A 26,870-nucleotide genomic window follows, 5' to 3' on the forward strand; every position below is an offset into this window, starting at 1 on the left:
CATCACTTCAAAAAATAAAATAATAAAAAATTGTAAAAAGAATCGATTTGTTTATAAAGAGACGTAGGACTACAGCATAGATTGTAAATTTTGCTTTATTTTCATTTGTTCGAATTTTGGTCAAGTTATTCCACTTCATAAAAACAAGCTGTAAATACGTAACTCATTGTTTGGCTTCTTATTCATATCAATGTACAGTGCAGATGTAATGTAGACACACTAAATGATTGAATCATTATCAAAGCAGCGGAACGATAAAACTTCCAAATTAACTCTCAGCCTCAACATTAGCATGTTGATTAGTTGTTGTCTACAGCGACCCTGAAACACTGAACCTATTGAACATCAAAATTGTTTTTTCAGTATGATTACAGCGAAACTACATCTCAAAGACTCTCAAAAACAACATTCCAAAATAAATAATCCACAAACTTGTTCTTATAAAAAAAATATGATGATGGTCCCACCTCATTCCCCTACAAAGGTTTGATCAGGACGAGTTATCTTATTGATAATAATTGAGTGACTGTATTTCTTTATTACATCAGACTAACCAGTGAGCACATTAAATTGAAAAGAAAACGGACTGGTTATCCCGCAGACATAGATTACTAATCGAAAGAACAATTCAAACCTTTATCTAAATTATTCATTCCTTGGCATGTCGAGAGAATTTCCAACCCGGGAAGACCCTAGACCGATCGGAATTCAACCCAATGCCTATGTCAATATTAGCCATGAACTTACAAAGGAAATCCCGCTTTATCAGATCCCCGGCCACGGCCTGCAATTGAGATCGTTTCCGAGTTCTAGTTGCTGAGCAAACCCAAGCCTATATCTAGCCAATACTTCAGGCCCATTACTTTACATATCCCAAGGCATGTCAAGAAAATTTCCAACCCGAAAAAATCCCTGACCGATTAGGAATTGAACCCAATACCTATGTCAGTATTGGCCAAAAATTTACAAAGGAATTACCGCTTCACTGGATACCCGACAACGGTCTGTTAATCGTTTTCGAGACCAGACAGCTGAGCAAACCTAAGCAAACATGTTTATGCATTGAACGACAAAAGTAGTCCGAACCGAACTGTTATGTTTAGGCGGCGTACTGATAGCAACCGCAGCGGAACGAATTTTCAGCTCTTGTTTTCAATCGAAGAAAACAGCTCTCGCGTCTGGAAAATGTCTTCTTCGCGTCCGGCTTGACTTTTAACTCGGAAACAATGAATGAATTCGCGAAAATTAAATGAACGATCGAAAAAAATCATAAATGTGCCCACAACATCCGTAAATTCACACGAGATCTCCACCGGCAAACAGTTTCGTTATTATTTCGGGCTTCAGAATGAATCGAATTAATTCTTTAGGACAATATCGAAATTTTCAGAATTAAAAAAAACTTGTTTGCAGTTGGCCGAACCTGCAGGAAGCCATGATGTGGACTGACCTTTCATTATTTCCTACATGATCGGTGTTCAGATTTTAGTTTTACCCTCTGATTATTCCTGTTAGACGTAATCCTAAGTCAGTAGATAAAAATCCTAAGTACGCCGATAAAAACGCACAAATGATCTCACAAACAAAGATTCACGTCAAGTTTGAACACTTTCCCGAAAATGAATGACAACTTGCTTGATTGAAATTGTCCGATTTGAACTTTCATGATAAAAAAGTGTAAGAAGGATAAGAAGAGAACAAACTATCTGTCATTTAAATGGCTCCTCTGTATCTTAGATATAAACTATAAAAAAAAAACAAATACAATCAATAATTACGAAAAAAAAGTTTTTTTTTGCTGGTATGATATTTTTTCGACTAAGACTAGCTCATTGGTTTCAATTTGATACGTCGATAATCCGAATCGTTCCAGTGGTAGTTCAAATGTTATATTTTTTTTAAAGTCGTTTTTGGAAAGAAAAAAAGGGGAAAAAGTAGATTCTTCGGACCACCCTTAACTGGAAATGGGCACCCTCATGATAAAAAGTAAAAAAAAACCAGTATAATACTTTGCGATAAGGAACAAAACTATTACTTTTGACGAAAATCTGAGAACCACTATATCGGTTTGGCATGGAATGGCTGTAGAAAGATGTAGGGGAATGGGGGGTATGCCCGACCCCCTAAGGAAAAGTATTGTTTTGTGAGATCTGCGGGCACATATTGATATGTTTCCTCCACAGAATCATTGTCTAGTTTATTTGCCATGAGATATAAGGAATCTCAGTACATTTAAACGGTAATTTTCTCAAGTAATAGTCAATTTAATAAACTGCCATAAAAATGAAGCTCGTCAACCAGTGCGGGTGAAACCGGCACCCCATGGGGGTAACACTGGTACCCTATGGGGTAAGACCGTCATCTCAATTTCTCAATATATATACTTGGCAACAGATGAACCAGTTTGAATGTGACAGTCGGTAAATAGAAGGTATTCTAATTCTAAATGTCGCTGTCGAGTATGGTTCAAATCGCTCAACCGATCCCGGAGATATGGTCGGTACAAGTTCCGATGAACATGGAATATGGAGAAGAAATCACCAAACCACACCACAATTCAATTACAAGTTTAATGGAATCTAGGACCACATTGAACACTTACCGGTGGTCAGTTTTTCTTCTTAGTTGAATCAATATCCGTCAAACGACGCTTTTAATCACACTAGGATTCGACTTGAAATCACAGATTATGATGGCAATAAAACTAATTAAATTATGTTTAGTTGTAATTAGTTTATTATTTTCGTTAAGACCATACAGCCATTATTTTTCGTTCAATGATGAAGTTCATTAAATTTTATAGAACAGTTTAAATCCAACATTAAATTTACATCAGTAGTTCAAAAGTCGTGGAAGCACGTTTGATAGAAACTCCACTAACAATAGCCTCTTTTGCAAGGGTGAGGTTCTCCTGGGTCCAACTCCCTCGATTCGTTTTCCTTCGGTAGCTGCGAGGCATCTGAAATTGATGGAAAATATGTCTTAGCAAACTTCAACTAAACGCAAACCATGCCGGGATCCCCCACTGAAAGGGTGACGGACTTACCCCGACAGCACACATTTTTCAAGAAGACTATTTCTATTAATTTATTGCTTTAACTTACCTCAACTCGAATCCCAGTGATTGCTAACAATCCAGGGGACAAACTGTAGAGCAACGGAAAAGAATTTGAAACCGCGTTCAACAATAAAAGCTTAAACTTCACTGACGGAAAATACATCCGGCTACATATCATCGGCACTCGCGTTTGTTTTGATTTATATTTTGACAATTGACGGATCACGGTGGGTTCCATGTGATTGAAAACGTCTAATAATAAATAATAACATGTAGAGTATTCAAAAACGTAGTTAATCAGAGTTTTCTAGTAAAACTCAGGGGGTGCCGGTCTTATCCTCAGTGGCGGGCTTACCCTCCCTTCCCCTACTTCCTTAGCCAACATAGGAAAAAAATAACAATTTCGTTTATGTTTACGCTCCGCGCTTAGCATGTCGTGTTTTCAAAGAGGAGCAATCAAAACTAAATCGGCTCGAATGGCGGCACCTAGGAGAGCCAATATGGTTAGAACCAATCGCCGCCCGGTGCCCGAGATGGCTTTAATAGGGCAATTCGATGGAAAAATCCGGACTCACAGACGGACGGGCACACAGACAAATTGAGCCGTTAAAAAGGTCGCCTCAATTAGCCTCCACGTTAATTGTACTTATGCTCCGCTTTGCTGCTGCTGCTGCCGCTAGTGTTGTACACGAGCCAATGAGTGGACCCTTTACCGCCGTCTGCTGATTGACCTCTTCCGTACCGATCGTACCACTTAATCAGTGGGAACTGACGTAGCTGTCAATTCAACCCACCGTTTACGATTGACGAACCACTTGGTTGGTTCTAAGCAATCTGAGCCGCGCTTGATCGATTGCCTTGATTGGTTTTTAATTCTAGGCAATTGTTGTGGTCGAGGAAGTGTTCATTTTTTATTATTCAGAAAATTTCCTGTATTTGTTTTTAACTATTTCAAAAGTTTTCTAAAGATGCATCATACAAAACATTGTTTCCCACTAATTACTAAATTGCCAGCACATGCTACAGATTACCTCTGGTAACCTAGAAAAATAATCGGAAATATCACCTGAAGCAAAAATGAAAAAAAAAAACAAAAAGCTTGTGATATAAATTCAAATAACAGTTTTTTTTTATCAATCACAACATAAGTGGAAAAGCGATGATTGATGAATTGGATAACGGCTATCAGCGGAAACAAACACATTAGCGCCGTTTGATCCGATAGCCCCCTTTCATATGATACCAATGGTTATCGAATTAGACACCATCTGTATATGATTATTCAAAAAAAAAAAAAAAAATTAATATTCGCCTGGTCCGGCTCGTACGATGTATGTGACTCAAAGTCACCAGCCCCTCTCCTCTCCCTCTGCACTGGGTCTGATAAATCTACTTTTTCAACTGGTCAGCAAAAAAGGATGGTACAATAAACAAACAGTCACTCGTGGGAGTGTTTTGATTTCGGGGAGGCGAAATTTGGAGAAAGGCTTACCAAGGCGATTGTGAACACATGATGATGAATCACTGGCATCGGTTCGAATCGATTGATTTATCGATTCGGCAACGTATGGTACTTTCGCCGCGTTTAACGTTGTAGGATCGCTAAAGTCCGACATGAGCTGTGTACACCCGATCAGTGTATGAGACATTGGAACATTATCAACACTGGGTATCGTATGCACTGTGCATCCGAGAAGACTTTCGGTGCGATCAAAACCGCACGTATGGCACTTTCTCTGAGTCACCAATCGAGAGAGTCCATCGGTTCAGGCTGAATTAAAAACGCATAATGTGTTTCTGTAGCAATGGGTATCTACTGGGGTGACCCGCCATGAATGGTCAACTCATCAAAAACAGATGACTGGTTGGTATGAATATTGCACCCATCGGTTCGAATAAAACCCATGACAACGGCCTAACGATAGTTGAGTCAAAGCAGGACCAATTCAGAGTGCGAAGCTGATAAATATCAAAAAATAAAAATGTTCGGAAGAAAACTTGAGTTTGGCGTGCCAAAAAAAGGAGTTCAATGGAATGTATCTGATCAATTCATAGGTTGTCTGTAATGCTAAAATTATTAAAATAATAGTGAGCTTCAGAAAAAATCTCATTATGAATATTGGAATGTGAATACTTTATCCATTTAATTCTGATATTTAGCATGTTTCATTCAACTTTGAACAGTATACAATTACGTTACAATTTTATCAAATCTATCGCCTCTCCATGTCGCATTGAAATAAGCGAGTCGAAAAACACGCATTCCTGTCAATGTTGCGTATCAAAGTTAAAACAAGCTTTCGATTCATATGGAAAGATAACGGGATTATTTTGCTCAGCTTCCATATTCACTAGTCCCTTCTAAAAACCAATTATCCAGAAATACGTACCATTTGTATAAATGTGAAACTGATAATTTTTTTAAATAGAAAAGTTTAGTTCATTGTTCTCGAATAGCTTAAAATATGTTATCCAACGTTGCCGTCAAACTAATGAGCAATTTTCGCACATTTTAATAAGAATTGAAGCGCTGCTCGGCAAGTGCGTATCAATGGAAATAAGTAGAATCGAAAGGAGCCAAGGCTGGTGAATGAGTCGCATGCGGTAGTTGATACCAACTGAGTAGTCCAACCGTTGCCCTGGGCGGTCTTGCTCGGTGTGATGGGGCATTGTCATCAAGAAAAATCATTTTGTGTTGCCTGATATTTCGGTCGTTTTTGGTACAGAGCTCGTCTCGATTGTTTTCGATGACGTTCACTTTGATCTGTTTCCCCCGGTTTCGGCGTTTTTAAACACTTTAGACGGTTTTCCGCGATTCCGCGATAGGAGGCTTTGGCCCACCAATAATTATGCGATTTTCCGGGAGTATGCTCGCCGTAAGCTTAACATAATATAATATAACATAATATAATACAGTCATACCTCGATAAAAGGCAATCTCGATATAACGTAACTTTTTAAAATGTCTTAGAATTAAAAATAAACAATACAGAAATAGTTTAAATTATTTCGAATAAATGTTTCTAGTAAGTTTTCAAACAAATAAGTACTGTTAAATGAGGTAGCATTTCTCTTTACTGTTTTGTGAATATGTCCTATCTAGACCCAATAATATTATGTTTCATATTCTCAAAACAAGTACTGCCATAGTTGAAACGGAAAAAAATGAAGTTCACATTTTTTTAAATTTTTAAACTTATTAAAATAAATGTTTCACGTCCAGCTTTCATTTTTGGATCTCAATCTGAATAACGGAATTATTCAATTAAGTTGAATTAATTTAGTTTAGTTTAGAATTTGTACTTAACCCTTTCGCTACGAGTGTCGTCTATAGACGACATCAGGGTGATACTGCACATCGATTACACGACCGTGGTATGCATACTTTTCGGCGCAGTGTTCCGTTCAGTGGTAGCACTCCGACGGAGCACATTGCCGTAGTGGAAGGATTAATGGACATTTCACAAACGTAAACAATGACGCCGATCGGTACATTTTGCTGATTGAAACATTTCAGGCAATATGTTTATCGATTCGTGTTATTTTTACCTAAATTTGTTTCATAATTTTTTAAGAAAAAGGTACTTGTAGAAAAGCAACTAACTGATCGTATTGCAGTCCACGACAATTTTCCCTATGAAATACGCATGTTTTCAACCTGATATTCTTGGGCGGTCTTTCCACTTGGTATTATTATGTTTTTTTTTAACTTTTAGCATAACTTTGAACAAAATTGAGAGGAATTTCCATTTGAAGATAGAGTAAGCCAAACATAGAAGCTATAAAATAAACATTGATACTAGAGATGAAACGAATATCCGGCCTATCCGGCCAATATTTGCTATCCGACCGGATACCGAGTATTGAAGAATAACCACAATTGCTTTTTGACACATCATAAATTATAACAAAATAGCTGATTAGATAGCTAGCATTGCATAGCCAAATCACTTATCCATAATTAAAAATAAGGTTTGATTAATGAAATGCCAGATTTTTTTTTCAAATTAAATGAATATTTAATCATAACATAAATTTATCAACATTACTCAAAATTACCCAGGGGTAAATTTTTATTTAAAATTAGTTCTTGCACATTGTTGAGTAATCATGAACAGTTTTGCATCAATAAAAATTATTTGTTTTTGCTTCGATATAACGTAACGAGAAAAAAATTAAAGTTGCCTTACATCTAGGTATAACTGTATAATCAACATTAACCAATATTCTATTCGAATCGGCCGTTTGAAGAGGAAATGCGTCTTAGCACGTTTTTTATATTTTTTTTAAATATCAAAATTTAAGAAAATATATATATTTTTTTTATTGGTTCATGCGATATGCGATGAGATGTATAGAGAATTATTGACATCAAATTAAGATGTCGAGAGTTACAATGGCCACCCTTATTTCGAATGCATCGAAATAAAAATACGTGTCTAAATGTTTTCGAAAAGGAATAATGGAATCGAGTTTTGAGAAGACTTTTGGGATTTCTGAATCGGTCGAGAAAATAATTAGTTAGTTAGAAAGAGATCCAGTATTTTTAAATTTAAAAATCGAGATCAGTTTGTGGAATTCCAAATCTAGATACATGATTAGATCCCACTATACGCTATATGTTGTCTGATCTGGAATTCGGAATTTCCATATAGAAGATAGAAGGAGATGGATCCAAAATCTACATTAAGGATTGGGGATTCTAATTATGAATTTTAAATCGCAAATATTGATACGAAATCTGATGTACGGATATTATATATTATCTTAATCCTGGAGTTTACACTCAGTACACTGTAATTTGAATCTATGATATAAATATGAAGCCTACTTTCGGAATTCTAATCAGAAATCAGAGATCTAGGAATGATTCTAATGCTGACATCTGGGATTTGAGTTTCAAATTACTAATTCCATACCTTGGCTTAGGAATATTGATCACACAAGTAGGAATTAGAATCTTATATCGGAAATTCTATTCCGAATCATGAATCTAGAAGCAGAAAACAGCAATTCAAAATATGAATCACATTTGGGAAAATGGAAGGTTTAAACTGAATCTAGAATATAGAAACTAATACAGGTCGGACTCGATTATCCGGAGTATTGATTTTGTTTCACTCCGGATAATCTAATCCTCCGGCTAATCGAGTTAAAACATTTTTTTTCCTTTTTTTTTTGCATGTATTTTTCGTTTTTTGTAAATAAAAGAGGAATTTGATTTTTGATTCATCCCCTTAAAGTCAAAAACAACTTTCTCACATGAAAAAAAATAATTTATCCAGATTATCTCAGGAGGTGATAGACGATCATATTTGATGCAAAAAAAATCCTCCTACGCATATGTTCCAATTTCAACAATGACAGAGTTACAAAACTTTTTTTTCGTTTCGGACTCTGTTGCTTCAAACTGGCTCTACATTAAAAAGTACGCCACGGAAGACGATTCTGATGCTTTCAATTGAAAGATGAGAAAATTTAGTACAGGATATAGTAGCGGAACAACTAAATTAGTGGATTTTAATAACATTTTGGAAGTGAAAGACTTAAAAGTTAATAATTATTAATGTTATTATTAATTTTATCCTAAAAATTTATATTAAACTAGATTGTTTCTATCAATTAAAATAAAGTTCTTTAACCGCTCCACAATTTGTTTATTGACGCACAACTTCTATTTTTCTTAATTTGGCTTCAATATCGATATAAACAATTCCTGGTGAAAATTCAAGCAAAATCTTCAAAAATCACGATTTTTACCCCATTGTACATGTAATAGCCACTTAAACTTCACCTTAACGTTGAAATGTTACATTTCTTCCTGAAATAAGCCATATTTTAAATATTAAAAAAATATATTTTTTTCCCAAACCGAATATAATAAAACTGTATGTAATCGAATCACATATAATCGAGTCTGTATATAATCGAGTCCGACCTGTACTGTATTCTATTAGTCAAATCATTTCATTTGATATTGAGGGGATTGCAAAAAATACATAGTAGACCATTTTGTGGCGGCGACCTTTTCGAATTTATGTTGTTTATAGTGTAGTGTATTCTCCAAATCAAGCCATTCAGCCATTTTTTGCGGCGTCCAAATTGAATTTTTCAAGATCATGGAATACGCAGTTTTATTATGACAGTAGAATTAAATGTATGTTCCAAATTTCAGATCAATCATTCAACAAGAACGGGGTCAATTCTCTATTAATGTGGGACAACTCAACAAACATTCAAGCATACATAGAAACAGGTCAAGCTGAATGAATCCATTCAAAAAGTTATTAGTTGTTTGGGGACTGCGGCCATCTTGAAATTGGATTTTTCATTATCTGCTATGTTCTACTAGTCGAGAACTTTCTTTTGATACATTTTTGGGCATTTTTCATAAATAACTGTGTTCTACTAGTCAAGCCTTTTCATTTAATACCCATATTGATGGGGTTCTGAGAAAATAGGTAATCCGCCATTTTGTGGTGGCCACCATCTTAGATTTGCGTTTTTCATAGATAACTGTATTCTACTAGTCAAGCCCTTTCATTTGATACCCATACTGATGGGCTTGTGAAAAAAATATATGTGGCGCCATTTTGTGGTGGCCATTTTGGATTTGAATTTTTCATAAATAACTGTATTCTACTAGTCAAGCCCTTCATCAGATACCCATATAGATACCCATTGGGTTCTAAGAAAATATGTAATCCGCCATTTTGTAGTGGCCGCCATCTTAGATTTGAATTTTTCATAAATAACTGTATTCTACTAGTCAAGCCCTTTCATTTGATACCCATATTGATGGGGTTTTGAAAAAAATGTATATACATGGCGCCATCTTGCGGTGGCGGCCATTTTGAATTTGCATTTTTCATAAATAACTGTGTTCTACTAGTCAAACCCTTTCGTTTGATACCCATATTGATGGGATTCTGAGAAAATATGTAATCCCCCATTTTGTAGTGGCCGCCATCTTGGATTTGCATTTTTCATAAATAACTGCATTCTACTAGTCAAGCCCTTTCTTTTGATACCCATATTGGCTATTCAATATAGAATTATTATACAAATTATTCAAAATTTCCGAAAATCAAAAATAAAATACTCCGGATACTCGAGTCTAAAATTCCGGATAATCGAATCCCGGATAATCGAGTCCGACCTGTATCAGGAATTTCAGTGTGGAATCTGAAAATCTGTGGGGTGTGATTTTTTAATGTTCCAAATTTCAAATTTCAATCTGGTTTTTGAATCTGGAGGCTGGGAGCGAAAGTTGCATGTAAAAAATGAACATCATTTCTGATTGTTAAAATTATCTGGTGTCTGGAATAATAGATTTAAAATTCGAAATCTGTCTATAAGTAAGTCTAATATTTTGATGCGGAATTTAAAATCAGAATTTGGAACCAATACTTTGAATTTTAGATATGAATAGTCCTGTTAATGTCTTGATTTTTTTTAAAGACTTAACATTATTTCTTCCAAAGATATCGAGACAACATTGCATTCGAAATCAGAGTTTGAATTTAAAATATTAAAATTGAATTTTACATCATTTCTACCGAAGAATTGATCGAATTGAACCGTGCTCTCGGGAACATGCGGAAATGTCAAAGTACAACAGTTTCAATTTTCTGAACAAAATGGAATGATTACAGATCACCAACTACATCCAAACTAGCGTTGGCAGAAAACATTTCATCCAGCGAAACATCTGTTTCAAAAGTTTTCAAACATTTGTATGTATGGGAGCAGACATCTTTTTTTTTCTTTTTTAATCTGTTTTTGAATTGTACCCAAAAAAAAGTTCAAATAATGTCAACGGGGATCGAACCAAGGCCGGCTAGAAGGCAAGGCTGTTTTACACGACCACGATATCCACATATTCCACTGTTCCATAAATCCGTGATAATATTACATCTCAAGTTGAAAAGGTTTTTTTAAAGAGTAAAAAGAAGAGCATAAAGGTGAATCTATATCTATCTCGGTCTGGGCCGTGTATGTGGCAAGTATGCGAAAAGCTTTAATGCGTGCTTTTTTGTATTGTGTCTCTTGTTTCGCTCGCTCATATTGATCTTATATTGCTATACCATATATATCATACAAATGCTACACCAGTATTTGAGAGTCATGATATTCTCTGTTATTTTTAAGCTGATTTTATGTAATAATTCGGAATGACAAATCATGTGCTAAAAATTAATTTTGGGAATAGAAACCGATATTCAGAATTATATAAACACGAGTAGTGACATTACACAGAGTTTTCATACACTGTAATTGACTGTTCTTCCTTTATCAATCCAATCAGTTCTACCTCGTCGAATAAACAAATTCGTAAACATGGAGGGTGTCAATAAAGTGGATATTTTCTCGCGAGTATAATCGCGATATAATTTTCGTTACTTTCGCGCTTATTTCTGGTATTTCGGCGATGTGTTGACGAATATAAGCATCTCATGAGATATTGAGCATTGCGTGAACGCGATCTTTTACAATCGCATGATTTTTATCACTCAGGAACATTTAATACGACGGTAGCTTGAATGAGTAGTATACAATGAAAACAAGTAATACAAAAATCTCAGACAGTAAAGAACTCTCTAACGTACCAGATCATAGTGATTTTCAGCTGGTTAAAGCCCGGCAATATTACTTCACTATCAGTTGAAATTATAAAGCACTAGAACACGTCCCATTAACTGATAACAATTTATATCTGATCAAATTGACATACTACATCCAGTGTGAGGTGCTGATAAAATTTTATTGAGTTGGGAGTGGATTATATGAATTTCAAATGAAATCGTCTGTAGCAGATGAAATATTATAATGGTCATTTTGGAATATTCGAAACATTCATAGATGAACAGTTGTTGTTTTCCGTATGCATTAATTAAATGTATTTTTTCCCTTCCGCTTCTTCCAGAATGCCATCCTTGTTGCCAAATCACTCGAGAGTCCAGTGAAGAACAGCACCCCGCGCCCGTTCAGCCGGCCAGCGGACGTCGAAGGCGGCAATATTTCCGACCGGCTCGGAAAGATCAAAACATCGTCTGAGAATTGGAAGAATCGTGTCGGTAAGTGTTGCGGAACCAATCTCGTTACGTTCGAACTGGGATAATCTTAATCGATTACTGACAAACGCTAAAAATAGACCTCGGAAACACGGTTAACTAGGTGTGTGATTTGAAGCATAAAGCGCGAACAGTATTGAAACAAGATAGCATGAACAATCGTTAGGGCTTACCCATCTTTTTTGTTCCTTGGTTGAACATCAATACTCACGATCGCAAGTGATGCGAAATAGAAAAAAAAAATAGGTAGTAGCTATATCCGAACGGTATCGTTTGTGATGCATGAGCGCGCACCCATCGTGCATTGATCCTATCAGCGGTGGTTTTATTTTTAAAAGGTGAATATTTTCCTTAAGTTTGTTTCTCTCTCATACTTTTCACTTGTAGAACTCTCGGATGCCACCAACTTTACGGTGGCAGGCCGGATGGCCACCACCACATCGCCAGAGTTGCCGTTCATCAAATCCGACACGAAGCAGTCGCCACCGATGAGCGTGTTCCGCAGTGTAAACCCGCCTCAGCTGGGCCTCGCCAAGAGTCCGTCGATGATGGTGTCTTCGGTGACCACTTCGTCGACGGTTTTCGCTCCCAGTGCCGCTCAGAACGGACCATCGCCACCGGGTGCCGTCGGTCCGCTGCACCACCTATCTAGTCACCACAGCCAACAACAACATAATCATAATCAGCGAGGAGCGGACAGCCTGATGAAGCGTAGCATTAGTGTGCCCGGGGTGCCTACGGGCGCCTCCGGGGACATCCGGGGGGATCTCAAGTTCCACGCTGCTGGCGGTTCGAAGGTTTCCATTCCAAAGCTGGACGACGAAAGCTTTGGAAACTTTTTCACCAAAGTCGAGAAAACCGTATCAGCTACTACCACGTTTACTAGTGGTGCGATGAACAGCAGCAGCCGCAGTATCAACGTCTCCAACATCGGTAGCAGCTCGGCCGCGGAGGTCGTCATCGGAGATTTCGACACGCTCAAGATGAACAGCCAGCAGCGTTTGACGCAGAAGAAGGTTGTCCAGGGACCGAAACGTCGCGGAGCCATGTCGAAGAACCCACTGAAAAAATTGGCCGCCCGGGACGATCTACAGACCGAGTACACCGAAATCAAAACAGGTATCGCCGATAAAGAGTTGAAAAGACTCAAACTAGAATCAAGTAAGTGTGTGTTTTTTGCCCCTACACATAACTGGTGATTACTATTTTCCCGTTCCTATTCGTTCTTGTTATGGTTTTCCTTTTGCTCTTACTTTTTTGTATCTTACGGAACGATAGATAACTTCTTCATGCGCTCGTGGTGACGATTTGGAAAAGTTACTTGCTTGCATGCCTTTTCCAGACGTTCACCAGCCGCACTCTTAACTTCCTTCTGCACCTTCCTATCAATCTTAATCAAAAGAAGCATTCCACCAATCAACACGGAACCATTTTAATTCTCTATTTTTTATTCAGCTGAAACTTTGCCAACTTGTTCGGCACTAAGTTCGATGTCATTTCACGGTAATGGTTTTTCAAAATACGATCACAATTAATTTTTGAAAAAAAAATCAGAAAATAATCTATGAAGCCAGGTTTTTTGATCTAAATGGTGTCTTAGGCAAAGTTATAGATTGTAATTTTGCGGTTCTGGGAAAAGCACATACTAAAAAAAACTTCTTTTGATCGACAAAAATTGAAAATGAAGTTTAAAAATGGAATACAGGTCGGAAACGATTATATGTTGACTCGATCGTATACAATTTTGAACTCGATTATATACAGTTTGTTTTTTTTTCATATTTCAAGTATGTCTTAATTCAGGAAAAATGTAATATTCAACGTTAAGGTGAAATTTAACTGACTATTGTAAGTACAGTGGAGTAAAAATCGTGATTTTAGAAGATTTTGTTGGATTTCTGACGACGAATTTTGTATAACGATATTGCAGCGAGCTTAAGAAAGATAGAAGTTGGGTGTTAAAAAACAAATTGTAGAGCTGTTAGAGAGCTCTAAATTGGTAGATAGAAACAATTCAGATATGTCCATGTGTTGTTTTCAAAAACATTCAACTGATCCGTGGACACAACAAGAACAAGATTTTCACATGAATTTTATTTTGTTTTTGTTTACATGAAAAGTGGTGACGCGAATGCTAAATTGTGACTGCAAATCAACAGACTGCGTCGGGCGAATGTTTTAGTACAAAACGTGTTTGCAATGACAGCTGATGAGAAGCAACGCACAACGCGGCATTCTGTTTCCACCTTAAGGACTACGGATTTAAATATGTAAAGAACATCAATCAATTATTTGCATTCATGATTAAAAAGCTGGTGCAAAACTGGTGCAAAAATTATTCTCCGCTTTCTCATGTTTGCCCTATACATGATACAACTCAACATGCTCCAATCGGTGTACAATTATAAATAAATGGAGAGCGACAACGACAATGTTGAATTAAAATGGGCATAAAACTTTTCAGTTCATTCGTCTCTAAAAAAAATGGAGAATCGATCGGGTGCCAGCTTATATAAAGATTTGTGTGATTTGAATAGGCTATTTTCAAAGCAATTTTTAAGCTATTGAAACAGTTTTTTGGATCAATAATAGACAAGCATGTAACGCGTAGACATTTTATCTTCCGACTGAAGTGATTATCATACCATTTTGTTCAGTTGGTTAAGAGGTATGAACGCTCAAAATCTTGTTGGTCCTGCGTAACGCTCTCGTTTTCGAAACTTTAAACTTGCACCCCAGTATAAAAATGAAAGACGTAGTCCTGCGTCAAGACCAACAACCATCTTCACGGATGAAAATCTGAAAGAGGGTACACTTACTTCCCTACAAATAACAAAGATTATAAGTGTCAATCATTATCTATAAGTTAGTATCAACTGCTGAAAATTGATTATTCATTCATTATAGTTCACCAATGGTAAATTTTAAGTACTGCTAATAAAGTAATGTTATGAGTTAATATGTATTTAATTTTGAACAAAAATTCTTGCATTTCAGTAATCAAACTTTATTTTTAATTTATATGAATGATTTCAATGAAATATTTTGTAGATTTATTATCTGTTAATGGTTAATGTTAATTATTGATTTTTTGCTAATATCCGGTACCCAGTCGGATAGCGAATATTGCCCAGATAGGCCGGATAATTGGTAGTTGCCGGATATTCGTTTCATCTCTAGTTTATTTTCTTAAATGATATCATTTTTGCATAATCCCTTTTCAATAAATTGGTCGTAATCGTATTAAAAAATATATATAATACCGTAAAGTGGTTCGTACTTAGTGCCGAACAAGTTGTCATAGTTTCAGCTAAATCAAAAATACGGAATTAAAAAAATCTTCGAAAATTCGTGTTGATTGTTGGGAATGCCCCGAGATCGAGCCACATTCTAACAGCATTCGTTAACAACGCATCCTTGTTTTTCTCCCCCCACCGCGTTTCGGGATCGCTCCCGGTGCGTTTTTCTTCTCGCTCTCTTCTATATCATCTCTGCAGTTGCCAAAACCAGCAATCTAGCCGTGGAAGCTCTCGCCGGCTTAGCTTCCGTGGAGGACTTCAAATCGGTGTCACTCAAATCGAGCAGCCTCCCGCTGAACCAAAGCTTCGTTCCGTACAAACCGTTGATGCTGCTGCACGTGAAAGGTCGACGTCACGTTCAAACACGGTTGGTTCAGGCAACGGCGCGGTCCATCAATCGGGGGGACTGTTTCGTGTTGGTAACGTCGGAGCGGGTGTTTGCGTTCATCGGTCAGCTCGCGAACGTGATCGAGCGCTCGCGGGCCAAGGAGATTTGCGACGTTATCGTGCGGGACAAAGATTTGGGATGCAGCGCTGCCAGCGTGACAGTTATCAATGACGGCAAGATCGGTGGCGAGCGGCAGCTGAGGGAGTTCTGGAAGTTATTGGGGCGCGAACAAGAAGACGAAGGGACCGGAGTTTGTGAGGCTGGCCATGCCGACGAGGATGAGCTGATCGAGAATTGTTTGACCGAGACGATTAAAGTGTACGAGTTTGAAGATGAGTCCTTGGTTCCCCTCGAGGATTACTGGGGAGCTGCGCCAAAGATAGCCATGTTGGATCCCAAGAAGATTCTAGTTTTAGATTTTGGAAGCGAGCTGTACGTGTGGAATGGGAAGAATGCTACCAGCGAGGCGAAAAGGGCAGCGCTTCGGTTGGCCCAGGAAATGTACATGCAGGAATATAGTTACGAGATGTGCCAACTGAATCCGGTGAATTTCTCGGAAGTGTCTGGTGACAGACGAAGAGACGTGCGGCGGGTATCGAAGACCGGTTCGGTACGTCCCGAATGGTGTTTGATTGCGAAGGTTACCCAGCACATGGAGACGATACTGTTTCGACAGAAATTCATCGACTGGCCGGATATAACCGTGCAACCGAAGGATGATGGTTATCAGCTGGGAGACGTTTCCAATTTGGATATCAAAGCCGTTGATGGAGAACAGCTGTTCAAAGGGGAACCTTATGCGGAGCCTAATTTGGTGCTTGAAAATACCAATCTGGGACGAGGCAACTTTTTCTACGACACTAATTCGATGCGCCATTTCGATATCCTTACGATCTCGGTGACCCAGTGGGAAATTGACGAGTACGAGTACAAGGAGATCCAAGGTTCTTCCTGTGGACATTTTTATTCCGATGAAAGTTACACCGTTCGTTGGATGTATCAGGTGAGTGTAACCGTTAGGGAGCTGAGCGGAAAGGTGTCTAATCGAAGCACAGTGGTCGGACGGGATCGTTGCGCCTACTTCTGTTGGCACGGCAAAGATGCACCAGCTAATGAGAGAGGCGCCGCTGCCCTGTTGACGGTTGAGTTGGATAAAGAGAAAGGTGCTCAGGTGCGTGTCGCTCAGGGACAAGAATCTTCCGCGTTCATTCGGCTGTTCAAGATAATGTTCATCCACAAAAGCAAAAATACCCCTCGCAATGCGTGGCGGTTGTATATCATCACCGGAAACTGTCCGGAGGAAACGGTTTGCACTGAAGCAACCTGTAATGCTCGACAGCTTCGCTCACGCGCCTCCATGTTATTGATCCATGGCGAGAAGGGTCGCGCTATCTTGTGGAACGGTTGCAAGGCGCTTGCTCATACTAGAGAAGTTGGCCAGAACGTGTTGAACGCAATCATCCAGAACAACTACAGCGAACTTTTCGACGAGACCCTTGCAGCTATCAGCTCAACCGTGCTTGAAGAAGGCCAGGAAACGCATGAATTTTTCGAAGCCGTCGATGGAAGCAGAACTCGTCACCAATATCACTCGCTGTTTGGCTCCCGCCAAGATTTCAACTTCACACCGCGAATTTTCAATCTGACCAGTATCAACAACGGAAACTTTGAAGCCATCGAGCTGCAGTACAATCTGCGTTGCAAGGATTTGGTTTCGCCATATCCGTTCCGACAGGATGATTTGTACAACGCTCGGCAGCCGACGATATTCATGATTGACAATGGGCACGTGCTGTGGCTGTGGCAGGGGTGGTGGCCGGTAGAAGACGGTGCGGGCAGCGACAGCGGAAGCAGTAGTGGCAGCGACAATCACAGCAGCTTCGATAGCAACCGTTCCGGCGAGAATCGCTGGCAAACGGAGCGAAGGGTGGCGATGGAAACAGCCGTAGCTTACTGGAAGGCGAAACAGAAGAGGGCACTCGCTGCCAAACAGCGGTCGAAACAACCGATGAAAATCTGTAATGGTAACGAGAACGGCAGCACTACTGCTATTATAACACAACGCGAGCGGCACCCGGATGAGAACGGTAACGGAGGCCTGGATGAGGTGGACAACGATCGGGAAACATTTAAAAACACTGCCAAAAATGGCACTTCCACTGCCAGCGATGTAAACGACGATGTCAACGATGTCTGTGATACTACAAATGATGATGCGGCGTCGGTGATTGCCGATGCGAATGGGGCGAATGAGAATGAGGGGGAAGCACAGCAGCAAGCAAGCCATTTGGAGGAAATTAATGGATATGTGGTTTGGGCTGGACTGGAACCACTGGAATTTATCGCCATGTTTCCCGACTGGGAGCAGCGAGACGACGTTGCAGAAATTAATGTACAGGTAGGATATCGCACAGTTGTAAGTTTGTTCGAGCTCTTAACTAAGCATAGATAGTACATTATCTACAAAAAAATATATGCTACTTTCCCTCCTTATCGGCATCTGAAGTAACGTGAGATAACAATGCCACCCGCTTTATTCCGGAGATCGCCCTAATTTTTAGTTCGTATTTTATAACTGAGTCTATGACAGTAGGAGGACACGACTGCAAATCTCATCTAATCACAAAATTCATTCGCATTCGGAAATATTGTAACTCAATTATCTCACGACTTTCTTAATGGTCTTGTTTTTCGATTTGTCACTTTAGTACCTCACCGTGACTATAGAATCGGCTGACAAGATACTTTTGCGTGACGCGATGATTTGTATTTTCTGAAGGCTTATGAATATTCAATAATCAATTCTAGTATGCCTACAGCGAACGCTGTTTGTTTTATTGTAGCTCTCACGAAGCTCTATTTCTATCATACTTCTTTCCGAGCACTCTTCCGGATGTTGTCGGGTTGTTGTCCTCCATGTTACTTGACAATTCATTCTTGCCAACCAAAATTCTACGAAGTCACAACCAGTCATAAGTCGGTTTGGGAGTCTGACCGCTTAAATCGAGTAGAAAACTTTACCCTAGTCTTCTGAATACATTTGATACCAGTCCAAAACACGTTTTGCACCTTTTTTGTCGCAAAGTTTGTGTCACAAAGAGTGCCAATTGCTCCAAACGGATAGTATTAGGACCTTCCACCGAAAAAAATTATCTCTTCACTACTGCATATCTTGGCCAACTGTTCCTTTCCCATCTCCGGTACACAGTTTTCTTCAGGTCACTTCCAAACGCATACGACATATCACTTCTCCGTGGTTTGTCTTTCTAGCTGCAATTCGAATCGCCAATATGAGTCGAATCCATTGAAGTCATTCTCCTGCTTCCATGCACATGTGCAGATTGTTTCATTGGACCAATTCAATGGGATGCACTCAATGCCATTGGATAGCTTCCTTAACGGTTCGTGTCATCGATAATTGTCTTCTTAGAAAATTAGAAACTAAAAACTGCGTCGCTCCATTATCCGCAGCGAAGCATCTTATTGGACCCATTCCATGAGGTTATGCCACAGAGAAGAAAATTTCAAATCTAGTTTTAGGAGAAAATTGAAAACGTTATTGGAATAAGCACTAGTTACATCATTATTCTTTTGTAACAAATTTAGTTCTTATGCACCAACTTTTGAGAGAGACGAGTTTAAAAAGCTACATAATTATATTTAAAATATTTTAGGTTTTCACTATTTTTATGTTTCTTGAGATATCTCCGAACATGCTTAACCAAACTTCAATGTCTATATACCATTGAATGGGTGATTAAATGCTTGTTTGAATAGCCGTGGGTAGACCTACGTTTCGTTTAGTGATTTATGAGAAACAAGTATTTGAAAAACAGGTATTTTGAAGCGTTGTCACGTCACAAAAATAGAGCATTTTTTTAGTTTCTCAGATGAACATAGGTCCAAACATTTTTATACTTGGGTTTCTTTGAGCAAACAATGAAAATCAACAACCCACAAAATTTGGTTGAGTTGTTATCAGGTCACGAAAAGTATTCGATCCATTCCAGTGTGACGTAACAACATTTTGACTCACTACAAACACTTTTTTTGCGTTTTGATGAGTAAAGCACACAAAATTAAACGATGTTATAGTAAAATTGAGAAAATTTCCATCAAGAATCATCATTGACTTGTTGTCAGTCAAATACTTTTGTGATGTGGCAACACCTGACTTTTTGCCGTTTCAGACTGTTGAATATTAATTATTGATTTAATCAATTACAGTTCCGTTTCAAAATATACAAATGATCTTTCTCCTATGTTTTATCAACAATATATGAACGTAGATTCCATAATATAAGATATAATCTTATTTCAACTTCCGGTTTACTGATGGTAGTATTGAATGCTAACAAAATATGGAAACCCCATACGATATGGGCTTATAATATAAGGGGAGAAGGGATGAATAGGAAAGGACGGAATTAGAGAGTTTCGAATTTCGCCGAAATTAATTCGGATTTCTTTATACCCATTCCTGGTCCTTCTCTGGTGGTGGATTGCTTCGGATGATTCCTCTTCCTATGGTGATTCGCTTTGGGTGGTTCCTTTTCCTAGTGGAACTGAGTTCTCCTTGGTGGACTGTGATATAAATGACAATTCGACTAGCTTGGTTTCAAGACCCACGACGCTTTTGCGTTCTTGGTCGGATTGAGAGTGTTTTATTTAGTAACAATTTTGCTCTTTTATACAGAATTTTCCCTATATTGACTTCCTGTGAGGCCTTATCTGACGCCAGAAGGGCGTAACTACGAAAAGGGCAAAGTAATTATGGGTCCTATTCCAGAAAACGAGACGAGCAATTCGTCTCGTCTCGTCTCGGCTTCAGTCACTGTCGAGACGAGCCAAATATTCCATTCCAGTACACGAGTTTCATTGAAATGTTTTATTTGGTAGACTGGAGAGACTTCAGTCGGTTTTTCTCGGTATAATCAGTGATGTCAGATGAGAAGACATGTTTTTATTTTGAGAAAAACAACAAATAGTTTTAAAATTGATCAATCGATACTCTTTTCTCTGTGCCAAAATATTGTTTAAAAAAACATAACAAAAAGAAATAAGCTTCATATATCTTTTGGTGAAACCACCTAATCAACGATTTATCAAAAAAGTTTTAAATCTGTATATATGTATTTCCAATAAAGTAGTTGTTTTGAATTACTTATTTTCGTTCAATATGTGAAAACTCTTTTCGTGCCGTTTTAATATATTCAAAACAGTCATCTAGCATCCCTGGATATGAGTTCAATTTTTACATTTGTTTGTGTTGTTTGGAAGAGGCCCATTTGAAAATCTGTAAAATCTTGCAATTACTGAATTGAATTTGATGGTTGCAGTTGAAAACATACATTCCTTATGCAATACTAGTTTAGCCGTGAAACAATTTTTGAAGATAAAGGCGGAGCAGAAGAATACCGATGCTTTCAATCAGGTGAACAAACGCATCAAACAAACTAGACGATTCGACTGATTCATCGACGAGCGCGGCCAAATGGCCAAATGGCTCCTTGTCATTTACAGGGAGAAAAGCTCCGTGATGCCTCAACTTTTATTGCACTCTTCGCATATGGTGCGATGAGTCAACCTATGCTGCCTGCTTAATGTTGACCTTTCATCCTTTTTACATTTGTTTGTAATAGAGAGCGGTCTAACCACACGCTCTGGATTATGCAATGAATTACGCTCTGAAATATCGTGATCCTTGCGGCGACAGTTAGTTACTGTGTATACACTGTCCGGGAATTTTGGAAAAGCGCGGTGCTCACAAACATATAGATGTTGTTGGAAAAACATTTATGTATATTTACTTTCATCGGCAAATCAACCAATATATAGTTGGTCCGCAATTGACACAAAAATTGTTGTCGGATTTTATCTTGGATCGACTCAGTCTTATGACGCTCGAACCCCATGTAAAAGCTACGAATTTGTCAATGAAAAAACTAGAAAATTTGTTAAAACGAATTTTGTATCAACCTGCACTTACAGTCTATCGCAAAATTGAGTGTACAAATACTACTTGACGCTACCAGACCATTTATTTGATATGAAATATTTTGAATACATTGATTCTTTTGATGCATATTTATTACTCACACATTTAACTAGCTGCACGTGCAATAAAATTCAGAGAAAAGTCCTAAAAATTGAAAACAATGTTTATTCTAGGCATCGCAAAATTGAGTGTACACCTTAAATTTCTCCGAACAAATTAGTCTTGTAAGTAAGTTTCTTTGCGAATTAGCGTACTTTTTTCATCAGTGATTGGTGTCAACACTTAACCATTGCTTGGGCAGCGTTGGTTTTTGTTTTTTTATTGATGTTTGCATTTTTTTTTATCAAAATGGCAAGTTAGAGGAAAGAAATATATATTGTTGCACGTACAATGATAATAAATATGAATTGTCGTGGAAATACATTACAGGAAATAGCAGATATAGTCGGAAGAACTCACTTTACAGCAAATAAAATCATGAACAAGTAAAAATAGGAAGGAACCATGGAAAAACTCCCGAGTAGAAGACACAAACGTATCCTGTCTTCTGATGATGAACGAGTAATTATGCGAACATTGCGAAAGAACCCTATAAAAAACATTCGTAAATTGACTACCGAAGTGGCCGGCATCATTGGAAGACCTGTCAGTGCAGATACTGCCCAGAGAGCAGCATACAGGAACAATCTGATAGGTCGTATTGGCCGTTAAAATTGTTTCATCTCAAAGGCGAATGTGAAAAAATCGACTGTAGTTTGCTAATGCATGTGTGAACAAACCTAAAGTGTTCTGGAACAAGGTCTTTTATACGGATGAGCCGAAAACCAATCTCTTTGAATCGGATGGAAGACAGATAGTGTAGAGGAAAACAGTATCGGTGCTCCAGGTTCAGCATTTGGTTCCCACAGTAAAACAAGGCTGCGGTAGTCAGATGATGTATGGTACATTTGCGGCTTCTGGATTGGGAACCATGGAGTTTGTCGATTCGGCGATGGGCTAAATGGCTTAATTGCCTGAAACGTAACCTGCAGTCTCCCGTTCTGAAATTAGGTCTCTCTGATTACTACTTTCAACAGAATAATGACCCGAAGCAAACTGACCTCATCGTGCGGGAATACCTGCTCTATAATGTCCCAATCAACTCAAAACACCTCCGCAATCACCGGACTTCAACACTATTGAGTATCTATGGGGGGAAATAAAGAACCATCTGAAGAATTAAAATCTAGGGGACAAAGCGGAACTCAAACGACGATTACGGAAATCTGGGAGACACTTCCGTCGACAGTATTCAGAAATCTCGACACGGCGCTTGTAGAAAGTACTGGACGCCAAAAGGGGGCCATACCAGATACTAGGGGATTGATTTTTGTTATCTGTTAACATTTCTGAACTGATTTTAATTTTCTTTTTAAGAAAAATTCAAACTGTACACTCAATTTTGCCACGTCTTAATTGGAGATTTTTTATTTGTATATGAAATATGAAATAGAAATATGACAATTTTAATTCTTTTCTTATCACTACATAAGAGTAAAATGGATAAATTTTACGATGAATATGAGTCGCATTTAATTATATACTTTTTAAACAAAAAAAACTCAAAAATAACAAAGCCGCATGAGGTGTATACTTAATTTTGCGATAGACTGTATATTCCAATCGGTCACAGTTGTGCATTGAATGATAAGTGGATAAGTTAAGAAAAAGATAAGATGAGAAAAGTTTGTTTTGTTATGAGAGTGAGAAGAAAAATACGATTATTCCGTCATCAGATAAAAAAAAACATAAATTAGGTCTATATATATAAATATGCCTATTTTTGCAACGAAAATTCAAACTTTTCAATGCAAAATTTAAGGAATAGCTAATTGATTTTGTTTCTAAATAAATTTTTGGTTTTATATTGGCTGGATATTTTGCGCGACTAGAGAAATACTATCAACCAGTAATTTATTTTCTAAAAAGATTAGTATTAAATCTATAATCAGTAATTATTGTGCATTCCAAAACACACAGTAAGAGCTCGAACAAACATTAGTCCATAAGTCAACCGTCAATCGAAAAAAAATCCAAGTAGAAACATCCGTAACAAAGTATTCAAACATACAGGTCAGTATTATGTTGGTAGCACTAAAATCAATTTACTGTAATTAACATTGCTGAATTTTTCGCCACTTTCAAAAACCCGCTGCCAAGCAGCAGATGACAGCGAACCCGTGGTCATCTGTGTGCTGTTGTAAATGCCATCTGCGCGCGTTAATTAGCTTCGATGTCCCGTTTTCCTCTTGTTTTTCTGTATAATTTTTCTTATCGAGATTCATTTTTTTTGTGCATTCAAGTAGTGCTAATGATTAAACCGTAAATCAATGACTGTTGTTTTGCAACTCTGTTATCGACGTACATTGTTCAGGATTTATGAGACACTCAAAAACCATTTTCTCGACATCTCACTAACTTCTTGTATTTTTTTTTTCGCTCCCCCCATAAACAAAACAGGATGGCCGTAAATCCGCCCCGCAGCCAATCGCCAGCAGTCTCTCGCTTCTGTCACGCAAGGAGTACCCACTGGCGGTGCTGCTGGAGCGGCCCCTCCCCGAAGGGGTCGACCCGACAAAGCTGGAGCTGTACCTCCACGAGCAGGACTACTTGGAGGCCCTCGGGCTGTTGAAGGCCGAGTTCGATCAGCTGCCCGCATGGAAGCAATCCAAGCTGAAAAAGGAGCGTGGCTTGTTTTAGATAAAAAGAAAACAACAAAATCAATATTACGCTAAAATAGTTTACCATAATGAAAGGAACAGATGCACACTCTGATGTTGTCCTTATTTTTAATACCCCCCCATCTGTTTTTTTTTGTTTTACCTGTGTATGTTTTTGTTCTGTCTCCGAGGTGGTGTTATCTTTGCCCTCGTTAGGAAAGACGGAAACAATGCTATATTTTTTGTTAGGGGGTTTCTCTCAAATTTTATGTTGTAGTTACTTTGTTTTTTTCGCTATACTTATGTTTCCCTATTTTTGTTTTAGAAACGAGCGCTCATGTGATTTGCTACTTTGATGTTGTGCTAGTGTTTTAAGTCATTCTATATGTGTCAAATATCATTCTTTCGCTCGTCCCAAAAGTGTGCTGTATAAAGAGAAACCCATTATTCGATTTATTAACAGAGAATTGCGTACAATAAAAAAGAACAAACAAACATAATCATATCCAAAAGTAAAGATTTCTCTTTTTAACTTAGATTTCAGCTGCTCTATTTTATCCTATTTTCTATGCTAACGCAAAAAGTCTTTGGCTGAGTCGTAGACAAAAAAAAATCGGCACTTTGTAAAAACCACACAATCGAGAGCTTGCTTTATTTAACTTCTAGAACTGTATCACTGTATTGTGTACGATTTCAAAGCTCTAGAAAAACTCAACTAACGAGTAAAAACATATTCTTTCGCCATAAAAAAAAACATTTTGTAAAAATTGTAATATGATTGTTCTTAGTATCGTAACTTATATATTATTAGTCTATACAGGTTAGTGTTGTTGCTTTCGTTTTTATTTTGTTTTGTTACTGTGCCGCTGCTCCGCCCCTCCTATCCTGTGTAGCGAATATTGTTTTTAACTTATTCTCGTCGCTTCTTTCTCATTTGCAGTGATAGTGTTTTAAGGTCAAGACTATTATTTGTAGTTTGTAAGCTTTTAAATGGAAAAATAGTCAAGCAGAGAGCGATTTGTAGAAACAGGTACAGAGGGAGAAGCGTGTACTTAAGAATTTAAGAAAGAACAACACATACACACAAAAAAACAGAACTGATATTGGATTGTGCTCCCCGCGAGATACCCGATTTTGGAGAAAATATTTTGTAAATCTGTATGCTATTTGTGGAGGAAGATAATAGCAGAAGTTGAAGAGAAAAGCTCACGGAAGCTACCGGTCTGTCAGTAATATTGAAACACGTAAACTAATTATATCTACGATATAATCCCCTACCCCAATGGGTCCCTAACGATTCACGCGTTAGGGTCATAATTATGGCAGAGTGCAGAAAACAGAACCGCATACGAGATCATACAATCACACAATTATTACGCAGAACCATATACACCTTTTTCTAGAATAAAACAAAATAAAACGACGAAAACAGACCCGCGAATTGCAAACACACAAGCCTGCATTGGTTTGTGATCGATCGACACTCATAGTCAACAATTATCTTTAATCCATATAGTCAAGGCTGAACAGAGAGAAGTGCGATGTCAATAGATTAGAAATCATTCACAGCAGAAGTCTGCAGATTGCTTTTTTTTTGCGCGGAAAACGATAATCGAACACACGGTGTTTAAGTGTTTACGAATGATCAGCTTTTCAGACACGGAACCAACGCGAATAAGTTGATTCGCTTTTATTTTGGTATCATTCATAAATCAAAGCAAATCACAATTGGATAATATTTAGCCGAACAGGATCACGCAAGCACTCTCACACGTCCACTTATCTGTTGCTTACTATTACATGGGCATGAAATTCGGTTTGGAGAGTAAACCATGATGATGATAAATGCGAAAGCCGAAAGGGACAGTATGTGAATATAAAAAAAAATTGAAAAACTTTTTACCAATAAACTAAGAATATGAGTGCGGCCTGGTTATTGGAGATCCGAACCGTCCATCATTATGTCATCGGTGAATGAAGAGAGTGAATCTTATGGCATTATAGTATAGCAATATTTTTCTTCTTCTTTTCCTTTGTTTACGGAGACTTTAAATCCAACGATTCATTCGTCTCCGATATTCTTTTGATTTCTACTTTTTTTTGTTTCTCAAATTTCTTTGGGCCTGATTCTCCTGCGCGAATGGAATGTGACAGCAATGAACTCCTCAAAGTCACATGACCCAGGTCACCGTATCGTCGAAGGCGATTGTCCTGACGTGAGAGGTTCATTTTGGAGTAAAATACCAGGTGTATGGCACGATTATCGCTACCTCACTCTACCTAACGTCATCGCATATCTCACTATCTCTCTGCTGCAAAAGTTCATCATCGACATCACGATATGTCAGATGGTG

At 38.0% G+C, this 26,870-nt stretch overlaps 1 protein-coding gene across 13 annotated transcripts in view; it reads left to right on the top strand.

The window, feature by feature from the left end:
- LOC129764714 (supervillin) overlaps nucleotides 1–26,441 on the top strand; it is a 776,186-nt gene extending 749,745 nt beyond the window's left edge. For 10 of the 13 annotated variants that reach the window (XM_055764104.1, XM_055764101.1, XM_055764103.1 and 7 more), the window contains 4 exons: nucleotides 11,985–12,135; nucleotides 12,520–13,293; nucleotides 15,630–18,217; nucleotides 24,317–26,441. In XM_055764104.1, the coding sequence (XP_055620079.1) occupies nucleotides 11,985–12,135; nucleotides 12,520–13,293; nucleotides 15,630–18,217; nucleotides 24,317–24,556 (3,753 nt within the window). In that variant the 3' untranslated portion in view covers nucleotides 24,557–26,441. The remainder of the gene's footprint in view (nucleotides 1–11,984; nucleotides 12,136–12,519; nucleotides 13,294–15,629; nucleotides 18,218–24,316) is intronic. The other 3 variants (XM_055764102.1, XM_055764108.1, XM_055764109.1) reach the window with 3 other exon arrangements.
- Nucleotides 26,442–26,870: the final 429 nt, after the last annotated feature.

This window comes from Toxorhynchites rutilus, chromosome 2, assembly GCF_029784135.1.
Source record: "Toxorhynchites rutilus septentrionalis strain SRP chromosome 2, ASM2978413v1, whole genome shotgun sequence".
NCBI lineage: Eukaryota > Metazoa > Arthropoda > Insecta > Diptera > Culicidae > Toxorhynchites > Toxorhynchites rutilus.